Genomic DNA, 14813 nt, shown 5'->3' on the forward strand with positions numbered 1-14813 from the left:
CAAAATTGTCTTCGTTACAGGCACCGGGTCAGCAATTGTTGACCACGTACTGGAGACAGAGGCGATGGAATATGGGGATATCTTGCGTGGATCTTTTTTGTATGCTGATAAGGAATGCACCACTCTCCCACTTCTTCTTGGAATACAGTGGGCGACAAAAATGTGTTTAACCCACCGTTATATCTATTTTGGTCTCGACAGTACTGTGGTTAACTTCAAGAAAATGATTGAACGGTTAGAGTACTCTGAGAGACATGGAATAACAAGTAAGTGTTCTTGGACAGGGAAAATATCAGAAAAGTTTTCTGACGGTAAACCTGCATCCCCTCAAATGCCAGAATCAGATGAGAGTCATCCTTTTTGTCCTGATAGAAATGGATATGTGATAGACAGTGGTGCGGGAAACGAATTGACTGAGGTGATCAAAGATCCCTCGGTAGCCCCCAAAGCCCAGGAACTTTTGCGACACTTAGCGCACGAAAGAGATTGGACATTTGTCATCGACAACGCCTACACTGACACCGAGTTCGTGAAACGCCCATGTGCATTTAGAGCTATGGTGACCATGAACGGACCTGAGGGTCGAGATGGACTCGTGCAAGCTTGGACCAATCACACTCGTCGGCTTCGGGAGTGTATCAACCCTGACCTGGACCTCGTCCTGCCCTCCAACGTTGACAACCGTCTCTATCTGCAAAGGGTTCTTGCCGCCAAGTTTGATAACTATGACATCTGCCACGACAAGTTTAGGGGCATCTTCATCATTGCCTTGGTCAACACTCCACCGGAAGCAGGAGAAACGCGAAAAGCTATCAGAAGCACGTGGTGCAAACAGCGCATCATTCTCGGTATGTTTATTCGGTGTGTGTTTGTCATGGGAGTCTCGCGACACGACTCGCAGAAGATGAGAGACCGACTCCGACAGGAATTTGTCCAATACGGGGACATCGTCCAAGGAAATTTCGTCGATTCTTACAAAAACCTCACTCTCAAGTTGATACTAGGATTGAAATGGGTGACGAAGTATTGCTCACATGCCACCTATGTCTACAAGGGCGATGCAGACGTGTTTGTCAACTTTAGGAACATCGTCTCTCTATTGGTATCACTAAGGAATCGAAATGAAAGTTTAGATAAATTTTATATTGGCTTATTGCAATCTGCCAGTATCCGTTTTTCTCCGAGTATACCAGAACACCGTTTGTACTCGAGGTACCATGTTCCCGACACCATGTATTACGGGCGCTTCTACCCACCCTATTGTAGCGGAGGCAGTTACGTAATATCCGCCGATGTCGTGCCACAACTTATTCAGGAAGCCTTGACAACCGTCATCATTAACATCGAAGATGCTTTCGTGGGGATTTTAGCGAAGAAAATCGGAGTGACCCCCGTTGATCATCAAGGCTTTAGGAACTATGGCGGAAAGCATGATGTATGTTCCCTAAGAAATGCTATGACTGTTCATGGTGTGGGTAAATCAGAGCTGATAAAACTATGGCGCGTTTACACAGATAAGAACGTAGTATGTAAATTTAACTTCTCCTGAGCTAGTACTGAGTGTTGACAGTTTTGATTATATATATCAATCTCCCATAATCTTCTTTTGATAGATGTGAAATTGGGATGATATTTTATGGACACGAAACCACTTCTCGATATCAATCGTGTATAGAGCATACAGGTTCACATCCACATGTCATCAGCATCAACAGTGGTCTGGAGTCAAAAGTCACTTCATAACATTTCTGTTAGGTAGGGGAAGGCGGGATATGTTGAGCCAGGTTTGCTTATGGCGTGTTACAACAGAAATGACTGGTTATCATTTTACTTGCTGTTCCCACACAGAAGGTCAATATGACCTTTGAAAAAAAAAAAAAAAAACAGAGGTCAAATGGCTCAGCTTGCCCCGCCTATGGGGTAAATTGATTCAACATCTGGGGTAAGCTGAGCAGACAGGGGTAAGTTGAGCATTGATCTAGATAAAGATAAATGAAGCAAAACAACATTGGATTTTTTTTCTTGAAATTATTTTTAATGTCAACATAACACCAGCAAAATGATAACCTTCTGTTCTTCGTTATACATGAAGTACTTTGTAATTACCACTTGGAAAAAAATTGAGTCACTTTCATACTATCATAGATTAACAATTAAAGTGAAGATCGTCAACTTGATACGAAAAGTCAGCTCCATCCATGCTGTCATATACTTAGTTTCATGTCTGATTAAACAATCCATGTCCCACTGTTGACCGCTAGCTGAAGCAAACTTCGAAAATATCGTTAATGTTGCGGCCACAGAAGGAATGAAATATTTCAACAATTCCGGTACTCAGTGTTCCTATTTCAATAAAAATGGTATCCCATGTAGTAGATCATTTTCCCAATAAACATACGGAAAGTACAAAACCATTGTTTCGTCTACCGGAGAAAAAACAAAATCTTGTTACTACAAGATTGAGGAAATTATTACTTTGTGTCCCTGTACAGAGTTAAAAACAAATTAATTCTTTGAGGTAATTTTCGCAAAATCTCCTCTTCTCCCGCTTGAATTTCAAATTCTCCCTCTCTAGGCCAGCTGCGTGTGTCCTGCTAATTAAGAGTTTTCTCCCTCCAAACGTTAGTTTTGTCATGTCATGATAAAATATTCAAAAAAAGTAAGGCTAAGATAGCAGCAGAGAGCATGTATGACGATCATGGACCGTTTCTCTTGCGTTCGTGGACATTATTGTGTTCACGCCATTAGTCTCTATTTTTTTTTCAATGGGGGTCCATACAGGAGAGAGATTGACAGGGTTGGAGTCTCTGCAGCCACGCTGCAGCTATTTACATGGATTCAAGGCAGCGACTTGAATCCGTCACATCGAAGTCACTGGTCACGTTGGCAAGCGATGTAATCATTTCAAGATGATGATCTTATTTATTAGATGATGATTGTTTATTTTTCGTACTTTGTTATCATAATGTATGTTTATGATAGAAATCCTGATTTACTTTGTGTTATGTTTTGTTGGAAGAAAAATGAGAATGAAAATAAATGAGTTGAATTGAATTTGAATCTTTCGATATGGAAAGTGATAGCGCTTAAAGGGAAGATAAACCCCAGAGCAATGTGGATTGAGTGAAAGCAGCAACATTAGTAGAACACATCAGTGAAAGTTTGAAGAAAATCGGACAATCGATGCAAAAGTTATGAATTTTTAAAGTTTTGGTGTTGGGACCGCTGGACGAGGAGACTACTAGAGGTTATGACGTATGAGTGGACAACAATACCAAGAAAATATAAAGAAAATTCTACAAAAATCCATTTTTCATGAAAATTACAAATTCCATCAACTTGATATTGACATATGTTAGGGGTAGCAATTATTCCCCCTGCTTTCTGAAAGAGGTTGGTCCATTGCTCTTTCATAATTCTAGAAAAGTGAATTTTTTTTGAATTTCCTTTATATTTTCTTTGTATTGTTGTCCACTCATACGTCATATCCTCTAGTAGTCTCCTCATCCAGCGGTTTCAACACCAAAACTTTAAAAATTCATAACTTTTGCATCGATTGTCCGATTTTCCTCAAACTTTCACTGATGTGTTCTACTAATGTTGCTGCTTTCACTCAATCCACATTGCTTTTTGGGTTTACCTTCCCTTTAACTACTATACCGCAAGATTCGTTTCAAACATTTCAAAACATATCTGTAGAATGGTTCCATGAAATTTGCTCCAGCGACAATTGCTCCTATGAAATATCTGCACACTGATAAGCCAAACATCAATTCCACCCACAAACATAACCCTAACCCCAATCCTAATCCCCACATCGCACTGAATCTAAAACCCTATCACAACCCTAACCCAAACCCTCAGGCAGGTCAGGCCCGAATTCACGAAGGTGGTACAATCTTTGTCCATGGTTTAAACCATGGACAAACGTATGGGGCGCCAAGTGTCGCATGGCCTATTTCGTTCCGAAATCGGTCATTTCGATGACGAAATGTTTAACATTTCGTTAACGAAATGAATGATTTCGTAACGACATAGGCCATGCGACACTTGGCGCCCCTTACAAAATTACAGTCTTTGTCCATGGTTCATGGACAAAGATTGTACCACCTTCGTGAATTCGGGCCTATGTACTTGGAGAAAATAAAACCAGAGCAATTTGTCACAGGAGGAAATGTGTCACCACCTATAGATGAATTCGACTTCAGAGCACTGATAACTTATGGCGGTCATGACTGGGGGGGGGGGGAACTTCCAAAGAAGAACAAAATGGCTTTCAGTGGATTCAGTTTAATGAGCCAGGTGCGTTGCTATGTCAGTGCATATCGTTTGTTAGGCATACTTGAAGCCCCCAGTAAGAAATTATCATGAAAAACAGTAGGTCCTATGCTCAAACCGAATTGGTCTGTAACAGAGTTGCGTGGCGATGGCATCACTGACTTGCCTTATTTGCATACTTGTCTGTTTCCGATATTAGTGGTCTGGGAAGATTGTGTGAAACTTCATATCCACATAATTTTCTTAGGACATAACCGGTTATCATCAAGTGGCGTTACTGGTTTTTTTTTTCTTGTTTTTGTTTGTTTGTTTGTTTGTTTTTTGCTTGTATACTGCAATCCTCAATGTCAGCTCGAACATGGTGATAAACCATTTCGCTCCTGCGACATACTGCACTTCGTGTTCAGATGATCATAACGCAGTGCCTGACACTATACTATGTCTTTGTCAAAATTACCGTGTTGGTTTTGCTGTACCTGAAATGGCGTCTATTTCAGTGTATGTTAGGCGTTTGCTTGTTTGTTCGTTGTTGTTGTTTTGTTTTTGTTTTTTGCTTTTTTTGCACCTATTAATGTCAAGTTAGGTTTACTGCAACGGTATTACTGATGTACGCAGCCACATGGTTTTGCCTGTTATTTTGCCATTTTAATCGACCTTTCTGTCAAAACGCCATTCTACATTAAAAAGTGCGCTCGCTGTGAACCATTACAGCTGTGCATGATAATCGGGCACGTCCGGCCAGGGAGACGCAACACACCTGATGCATGTACTGTAAAACGGGGTATGTCATAGAAAACGTTCTCAAAATGCATACGCCAAAGTTCTTGTATACACTGTATAATGTGCAATGAATGCCAGTGGCAATTTGTGAAAATTTCATGCCGCGAAAAAGACCGTCGGCTTCAATTCGAAATATTACAATATAATTTTACAATACACTGTAAATGTACTTGACAATACTGTATACTGTATATTGCAAGTGAAATGCCCTGCTTTCCGGCCCCTTGCGGTTTGTGCACTGTTGAGGTATCTATTGATAAATCAGGGAGGTGCTCGAGAAGGAGAGACAACTCCTGCTCTCCTTTGAAGTCATGCGCGGCACCGCCGAGAAGTTATGCGTTGAACTACAGGTGTTACCCATGTGCTTTGACAAAAGAGAGCATCAATAGTCGGGACTAGCGCTCTCACATCTAGAAATACTTGCCCCTACTGCAATTCGCTCTCTCTTTCAATGTGATGGCAACAATGAATTTGTGTACCTTGAATTGGAACAGCAAATCAAAATGCAGTGTAAAACTGACAATTTTAACAGCAAATAGTTTAAAAGCACGCTGGAATACGCTTTAGCGGAGTACTTTATTTGAAAGATCAAAATATACCAGATTAAAAGATAGAAAACTAACTTGCGGAAATGTGCGCATTATAGAAAAATATTAGGTTTTTAAGAGGGCCTAATTTTCATTTCACTTCGATTTGCGCATTACGAAGAAACTAGAAATACATGTTTATAATATTGAATTCTTTTCTAAACTATTCTAAATCAATTCGAGTATTTCATTAAAAATTTTACGGTGAAATAAAGCTTGTAATTCAACGAAAGGTGAAATGCGCTCTTCGTCTCCGAACTTCGTCTTGCAACTAGAGCGGTGCCCAGCATGACTTAGAAGCGTAGTGGAATGCTAGACACCCCATTGTAACGCCTTGAACCCAAACATTGTGTTTGCATGAATTACGAAGAGTCGCCACTCCATCTCTGTAACACCTCTCTGAATAAATAAAGTGTTTCAACAGAACATTGTTTAAAAAGAATGAAATGTTTGCCTTCACTATTCGTGTCCGTCTTGTCAGCTTGGTGTACAGGTGTCCTTTCGCTCGATTTGTGGTGTTTGTGGTTGGAGCTACAAATAATACATAATCACCACGGAACCAACAGGTATGGTCCATGGTTATGTCCATGGCTGATTATGCAACCCCCCCCCCCCCCCCGATATGAACAGGAAATTATTATGATGATAGATTAAATGATAAATAATAGTCGATGCTTTCATATAGCGTCTTTTCCACTGGATACAAAACGATACGAGAATAGGACCCCGTTTACAGTGCGGGGCCGGGCTCGGCCGCGGCTCGGCCGCGGCCGAAACCGGCCTCAATTGCGCGGCCGAGCCTCGCAATTTTGTCCGTTTACACTGCTGGGCTCGGCCGCGCTTTTGATTCAAACCTTTCAATATTTTGTCGTAGTGGTGCTCTGCTTGTAAACAAACGCAATTTGGTATTGTCTGGTTTTCAGACCCTTTGCCAAATGAATTCCGTGGCGACGAAGTCGCCGTTCGGGCAAAGGCCTTTGCCGAAGGAAAAAAATCCTTTGCAGGACAAAACCGCCTTAAACTATACTAGTTTTCCACAGGGAGGGGGTTAATATCCTGAATAGCGAAAGATACAGGCAGAGGGTTTGGAAGCCAGACTAAAATTGGCCGCGCAATTGGCCGCGCATTTGGCCCAGTTTGCGTTTACACCAAGAAGAGGCCGGGCTCGGCCGCGGCTCGGCCGCGGCCGAGACCACCTCCAGAGCGAGGCCAAATGCGAGGCCAATTTTGGCCTCGCATTTGGCCTTTTGCGCGTTTACACTGAAGCGGGGCTGGGCTCGGCCGCGGCTCGGCCGCGGCCGAGCCTCGCACTGTAAACGGGGTCTAGGACCCCGTTTACAGTGCGAGGCTCGGCCGCGGCCGAGCCCAGCCCCGCTTCAGTGTAAACGCGCAAAAGGCCAAATGCGAGGCCAAAATTGGCCTCGCATTTGGCCTCGCTCTGGAGGTGGTCTCGGCCGCGGCCGAGCCGCGGCCGAGCCCGGCCTCTTCTTGGTGTAAACGCAAACTGGGCCAAATGCGCGGCCAATTGCGCGGCCAATTTTAGTCTGGCTTCCAAACCCTCTGCCTGTATCTTTCGCTATTCAGGATATTAACCCCCTCAACGTGGAAAACTAGTATAGTTTAAGGTGGTTTTCTCCTGCAAAGGATTTTTCCTTCGGCAAAGGCCTTTACCCGAACGGCGACTTCGTCGCCACGGAATTCATTTGGCAAAGGGTCTGAAAACCAGACAATACCAAATTGCGTTTGTTTACAAGCAGAGCGCCACTACGACAAAATATTGAAAGGTTTGAATCAAAAGCGCGGCCGAGCCCAGCAGTGTAAACGGACAAAATTGCGAGGCTCGGCCGCGCAATTGAGGCCGGAATCGGCCGCGGCCGAGCCGCGGCCGAGCCCGGCCCCGCACTGTAAACGGGGTCTAGGATGTCAAGAGATACCGTGAGAAGTGTTGTTAAAGGGATGGGTATAGTTTGGGTTGAGGTGGGGATTCAAAATACAAATCTGAACTTTTTTCCTAGGCATTTAGAAACCATTTTATATAACATATTCAAGAGCATTATGATGAATCAAAGGTTTAGATGAAAATTAGGTTTGAAATGCCTGAGATGTAAAAAAAAAAAAAAAAAAAAAAAAAAAAAAGATAAGACAAAGTGCTCCTGCACAAGGTGGGACCCATTTTCCCCCAGTAGCCTATCTTGCAATGATACTGACACACGGCAACGGTTATGATTCATTTTTATTTTAAGTCATGTGAAAAATATGCAAACAAAAAATGTCAAGATTTGTGTAGGTAAAAGACTGGATAGAGTAATAGTATCACCACCATAAGGCATACATGCAATTTGTATGTAAATAACAGCACGTGTTTGCATGGGCATGATCGGGCAATTTTAATCGCTAAAATTTGATATATTACCACTTTTCCGATCACTTCCTAATATCACTCAAGTCCTATTAAAGAAGGAAACCTCTACCCTTTTTAAAATTCATTTTACTGTATGATAAAAATCAACCTGATCGTGCTTTGACTTTTTAAAGGTTGAAAGCGATGTCACAGCTTTGTAAAGACAAGTAAAATTTTTGTGCAGTATTTCTATTTTTATTTGTTTTATCTACCTTTTTCATTATTTCAAGTCAAACCTTTACGGCACTGGGCATTCCCAGAGCACAAAAACCCAGAGCCGTACGTGAAGATAACGCCCTCAACAGCCAGCTAAGTTGTACACGCAAGAACCATGTCAATGAGAAGTCTATGAAAACGAATAATTATATTTATAAGGCCTACAGTAAACGGGAACTCACTGGTATTTCGACTGTTCTATATAGTAAGATAGGCATAGATAGTGATTACACACCAGTACAAACCCGCTTTCCTCATATCGTGTCTCTCTAAACAAACAAATAACAACAACAACAACAACAACAAAAGATGAATTTCCAATTACAGTATAACACACTTTATACGTTCCTCCCTCGGAGGGCGCTAACGCAGATTCACGCCTTGCTGCCCCTCTCACCAATTAATATCTCGCAGTATGTGAATAGATATTACATCACGAATCTTGTATTCAAGATGCCGCGTCAGCTTGTACTTGATTCTTTAAGTAGAATAATCTGCTAATGTGAAAGAGCATAATAAATTTTAAGACGAAGTCAAAGTTTATTTGATGAAAATCGGGTATATAATGGCTCAATTATCTAAATCGAAACAGTCCTAATAAAACGTGGGACCCACTTTTTGTTAGGATCGCTTTGTTTCACTTTGTTTGTTTTTATCTCGGCCATTTCAAAACCGATTTTCGTCTTTTCGTCAAATTAACTTTGAATTTCACTTAGATTTGTATTTTTTAAATATCTTATAAAGTTGTTTCTAAGTATCTAGCAAAATGTCAAAAGCTGAATCTCCACCTCAACCAATGTAACTATCATCCATGGTATTTTCCCCCCTATATTTTTACTCCGACAGTTTTACTCCGATCCGAAGTTTAAACACATGATATTTTCCTCTGACATTTTATGCCTGAAATATTTACCCCTTTCATGACATATTTACCTCTGACATTTTTACCCAGCGCCAAAATTACTCTGACTATGGTAGTCTATCCGATAAATCAGAGGGGTTACAATAAACTTGGGCAATAAATCATGCTAGCTGCGTAAAATGCGCATAATGCGTCCATTTATATGCAACCCACGAATAAACTGATATACTTGAAGTATGAGGTAACGATCAGCACCGAACAAATTCTCCACTGACCTCCGCAGAGATTCAGATTGTCGGTGCTTTTGTTAGTGAAAAATCAAAAGGACTACACTGTATCCATGAACATGCAGGTATCATTATCATTATCATTGTCATGATCATCATTATCACTATTATTATCAGTATTATTAATGTTATTATCATTATCATTGTTATTATTATTATTATTATTATTATCATTATTATTATTATCATTATTATTATTATTATCATTATTATTATTATTATTATCATTACTATTATTATCATCATCATCATCATTATTATTGTTACTATTACTACTACTACTACTACGACTACTACTACTACTACTACTACTACTACTACTACTACTACTACTACTACTACTACACACTGTTGTTATCGATTATAGGCCCTATAATTCTTTATAGCTAAATTTTGCGTGTGGGATTGGTATAGTTTATTGTTTTCTCTCTTTTGGTGAATAGCTGATCTGACTGACTCCCTCAGGTTTTTTTTTTTTTTTTTTTTTTTTTTTTTTTTGTTTTTTTTTTTGGTTTTTTTTTTTTGCAGTGGATTCGAAGTTTTGCGTGTGGGACAGGTAGGTACCTATGGTTTTGCGGTATTTTTTATGCGTAAATCACTTTTTTTGGAGAAAAAAAAGTATATGAATATAGTATTGTTAATTTATATCGTTTTTTAGTATTTGACTTGAAATTTGCTACATGTTATCATTATAGTTGGCTGGGGTACATGTATGTTATGTACATACATTACATGTATACACAACTGTAAGTATACACAACTTGTATCTCTCCATATTCTAAATTAGTTGATTTTATTTTCAGTTGTGATTGTGCGTAATTAGTCTTGGATAGCATATTGTATAGTGAATGGTATTTGTATAGCATATTGTATTTTGAAAGAGAATCGCATTTGTAGTATAAGGCTCACTTTTTTGTATCTGTTAGATGTGAAAAATTATTGTATTGTATTGTATTGTATTGTATTGTTTCGATTGAACATTTACATCGACGAGACGCAATTCAGCCTCTGGGCTGCTATATGTAATCCCTTTTGATGAAATACAGTGTAAACCAATATCTATCTGTCTATCTATCTATCTATCTATCTATCTATCTATCTATCTATCTATCTAATCTATCTATCTATCTATCAGTATATATATAAAGTAGAATCATTTGTATTTTAAATAGACCTGCAGGTGAGATTTTTTTTTTTTCCAATGCGCATTTTAGTGAATTGATAAAGCACTATAATAATTTTCCAACATATCTAATATTGTATTTCTGCATGTAGGAAACGTGCATTGTATCTATTGAATAGAGTGTATGTTTTTACATAAATACGTATAATAACAAATTCATATCTTTCAGACACTCACTAATTTACTTTTCTGAACTTGAATACATTTCTCAAATTTACTCCTCTTCACTCTTTGACAAGCAGGCATTTTCATTTATAAACACTCAAAAGGTCATTTACCTCAAATTTTAAGCAGTTACTATTGTTTTAATAGCTCTGTAAAATGTGTAAGTATGAAACTTCGAATACGTGCAATTATATTCCACTTTATGGGTACATTAATATCTAATCGTAACATAGAATTTGTTGGTCCAAAATAATGGAGAAATATAAAAATAGATTTAAAACAAAGTTCAGCACATGCATCATTCGGAAGATATTATAATAGCTGATTATGAAAATATTACACTATGTAGACTTAAGCTTAGATTGTAAAGTGTTATATAAGATGTCCCTTTTTGGTATATTCTGTTATGTCCCTTATAAGTATACTAGTCCCTGTGGTTGGGGGGGGGGGGTGTGGGAGGGGGTTTCCCCCCTCCCACGGTAAGAACTTTTTGCATTTTGATGTTGTAAATGGTGCAATTTCATGCATGTTTTTGCGCGTTTTATCGACGAGAAACAGTCCCACTTGTTAAAGGTAGCAGTATATTTTAGTGTAGATTATTATTGAACAATTTGCCTATAAAATGGTATAATTTAAATACACTTCTTATATTAATTCTTTTCACTGAATATCATGAACGCGACTGAACCCGAGCGAGCGGAGCGAGCGAGGGGGGAAGGGAGGGTGTGGGAGGGGGTGTGCCCCCTCCCACGGTAAGAACTTTTTGCATTGTGATGTTGTAAATGGTGCAATTTGATGCATGTTTTTGCGCGTTTTATCGACGAGAAACAGTCCCACTTGTTTAAGGTAGCAGTATATTTTGATGTAGATTATTATTGAACAATTTGCCTATACCTATAAAATGGTACAATTTAAATACACTTCTTGTGTTAATTCTTTTCACTGAATATCATGAACGCGACTGAACCCGAGCGAGCGGAGCGAGCGAGGGGGGAGGGGAGGGTGTGGGAGGGGGGTGTCCCCCCTCCCGCGGTGAGAAAGTTTTGCATTTTGATGTTGCAAATGGTGCAATTTGATGCATGTTTTTGCGTGTTTTAACGACGAGAGACAGTCCCACTTGTTTAAGGTAGCAGTATATTTTGATGTAGATTATTATTGAACAATTTACCTATAAAATGGTACAATTTAGAATACACTTCTTGTGTTAATTCTTTTCAGTGAATATCATGAACGCGACTGAACCCGAACGAGCGGAGCGAGCGAAGGGCCTGGGGAGGGGAGGGTGTGGAAGGGGGTGTCCCCCCTCCCACGGTGAGAACTTTTTGCATTTTGATGTTGCAAATGGTGCAATTTGATGCATGTTTTTGCGTGTTTTAACGACGAGAGACAGTCCCACTTGTTTAAGGTAGCAGTATATTTTGATGTAGATTATTATTGAACAATTTGCCTATAAAATGGTACAATTTAGAATACACTTCTTGTGTTAATTCTTTTCACTGAATATCATGAACGCCACTGAACCCGAGCGAGCGGAGCGAGCGAAGGGCCTGGGGAGGAGAGGGTGTGGGAGGGGATGTCCCCCCTCCCACGGTGAGAACTTTTTGCATTTTGATGTTGCAAATGGTGCAATTTGATGCATGTTTTTGCGTGTTTTAAGGAGCTGAAACAGTCCAGTATATTTTAGTGTAGATTATTATTGAACAATTTGCCTATAAAATGGTATATCACTTAAATAATCTCCTTGTATTAATTCTTACACTGAATATCATGAACGCTGTCTGCAGTTCAGCAATCAAACAGAGAAAGCATGCACACGAGGGTGTAGATAGTGGCATATCCCCTCCCACACGAAGGTGATTTTGCGTTTTCAGACCTGAAATTCAGCGATCTGGTGCAAAATTTTGGTGCAATACTTTTTCATCGAAGTGTTAAAATCACGGAATTTAGCTCTAATTCCGAATGTCAGTGCACCATCTGTGTGTATGTATAAAGTCTAGTGAGGTAGAAATAAAAAAAAACTGATGGGGGGGGGGTTGAGGGAGGAAAGGGTCGATTAAAAGGGGAAATTCCCCTGATACATGAGGGAACCTTGAGTTTTCGGAATATAAGTGATAAGTCTTGTGTACTCAGAATTATTCATATTTTTTTTTGTAAATCTAAAAAGTGTACTAAGCTAGGGAAAGAGGCACAGAGGGGAGGGTTTGGGAGGGGGATACCCCCTCCGAAGCACGAGAGATTTTGCATATTTTGAATTGAAATTCAACGATCTGGTGCACACTTTGAGTGAAATATTCAAAAAAATATCTTATTTGATGAAAGGTTGCAAAGGAGACCCGCTTCATGTGCATGCATACAGTATACACGCATTTTTTTTTTCCGCCTCCCAAATCCCCGGTCCAAATCTTAGGGGGGGGGGGGGCGACCGCCCCCATCGCCCCCCCCCCCCCCTGGCTGGTATAGGCCTATGCAGCCTGTACATTTTCGGATTAACGAATATGATTTCATTTTCGGAAACCAACCTTCGGTAAAGGGGCGATCACACATCGCCGGTTTAGATGGCGGTTCATGGCGGTTCTCAAACCGCCGTGAACCGTGTCCCAACGATATTACGCGATGTGACTACGTTCTCAACACGTTTTGAACACGGCGCTAACGCAGATTGGCGCGGTGGTAACATGGATCTCCCCAAGCCCCTGTAGGCTTAGTTCATGCAATCAGAGCCCTTTCACTCGTCTTCATTGGGTTACAACAAGGAGCGTATTGTTTTGTTAGGCAAACACAACTTAAGAGAAATTTCGAAACGTTGTAACCCCCTGTGTATTTACAGATTAACATAAGTGATGCAATGAGCAATTGTATTCAAGTTTCAACATACATTTTCTCTCTCTCTCCCTTTTACTTTTGAATTATCTGTATTAGCTGTCTTTAAAAGACATACTTGCCAAGACATACTTGCCAAAGCAGAATCCAACATAGTTTTCAAAGTTTCCTGTTCATTTGCAGGTTTATAGTGATGAACCGTACAATAATACTTGCTTGTTTCAACATCTCTTTTTGTTCTCTTTCTTAATTAAGTTCTCACAAACTATTATCTCTAACAACAGACTATGAAAGGACATACATATCAAAGAAGAATACAGTATATCTACATAGTTTCCTGTTTATTTATAGGTTCACGTGCCATAATAATGGAAGTTTTTTTTTTTTTCAAGTTTCAACATCACTTTTCCCTCTACTCTCTTCAAGTTTCAACATATGTATATCAACATGCAATCTTACAAAAAGGCATATTTGATCACGAAAGCAGAACCCAACATATTTACATAAGTCTTCTGTGTATAACTTACAGCTGGCCGTCTTTTAAGCTGTTAAGTTTTAACAAAATCAGGAACACACCTTTAACTGTAACTGATGTGCTATTCAACATACCTACAAAACGTACCAACTTTTTGAACATTAACCTTTCTTTGTTATTCTATGTGTTGAAATATTAAAAAAAGGAATCAAGCTTTAGCATTCAATATATTTACCAGATCTTGTATTATGAGTTCATCTTTGCTTTTTTCCCCGTTGTTTTTTATTGCTCCGCCACGGAGTGTCGCCGGAGGCATTATTCTCTGTAAGTTCAACATTTGTTTTTGCGTGAAAGGTTATGGCGGTGTTAACACGGTATTATCATGGATCTTGCGGTGCAAACACGGAGGATGCCGTTCTTTACACGGTGAACGACGTTTTGAACACGGTCCATTTCAGACTGTCACGAGTAAACATGTTTAATTTTTTTTTTTTTTTTTTTTCTGGCGGTTCCCCGCGGTTCTCGGGGTTTATGGCGGATGAATGACGGATGACAAGGGTTTGTGTACGGTGTGAACACGGTCTTTGCGGAGCACGGCAAATTGCCGAACGGCCATCTAAACCGGCGATGTGTGATCGCCTCTTAATCAAACACCACAAATATTCTTGATTAACGAACCTTTTTTTTTTTTCATTTTCGGATTAACGAACCTTTTTTTTTTTCATTTTCGGATTAACGAACCTCTAGATTCAAGGAATT

At 39.8% G+C, this 14813-nt stretch overlaps 1 protein-coding gene across 1 annotated transcript; it reads left to right on the plus strand.

Moving 5' to 3' along the window:
* The first annotated feature begins 331 nt into the window (after positions 1-331).
* Positions 332-1549, plus strand: LOC140227772 (beta-1,3-galactosyltransferase 1-like). Its single transcript, XM_072308170.1, has one exon. The coding sequence runs from the start codon at positions 332-334 to the stop codon at positions 1547-1549; it is 1218 nt and encodes a 405-aa protein (XP_072164271.1).
* Positions 1550-14813: the final 13264 nt, after the last annotated feature.

This window comes from Diadema setosum, chromosome 4 (assembly GCF_964275005.1).
Source record: "Diadema setosum chromosome 4, eeDiaSeto1, whole genome shotgun sequence".
In the NCBI taxonomy this organism is placed as follows: domain Eukaryota; kingdom Metazoa; phylum Echinodermata; class Echinoidea; order Diadematoida; family Diadematidae; genus Diadema; species Diadema setosum.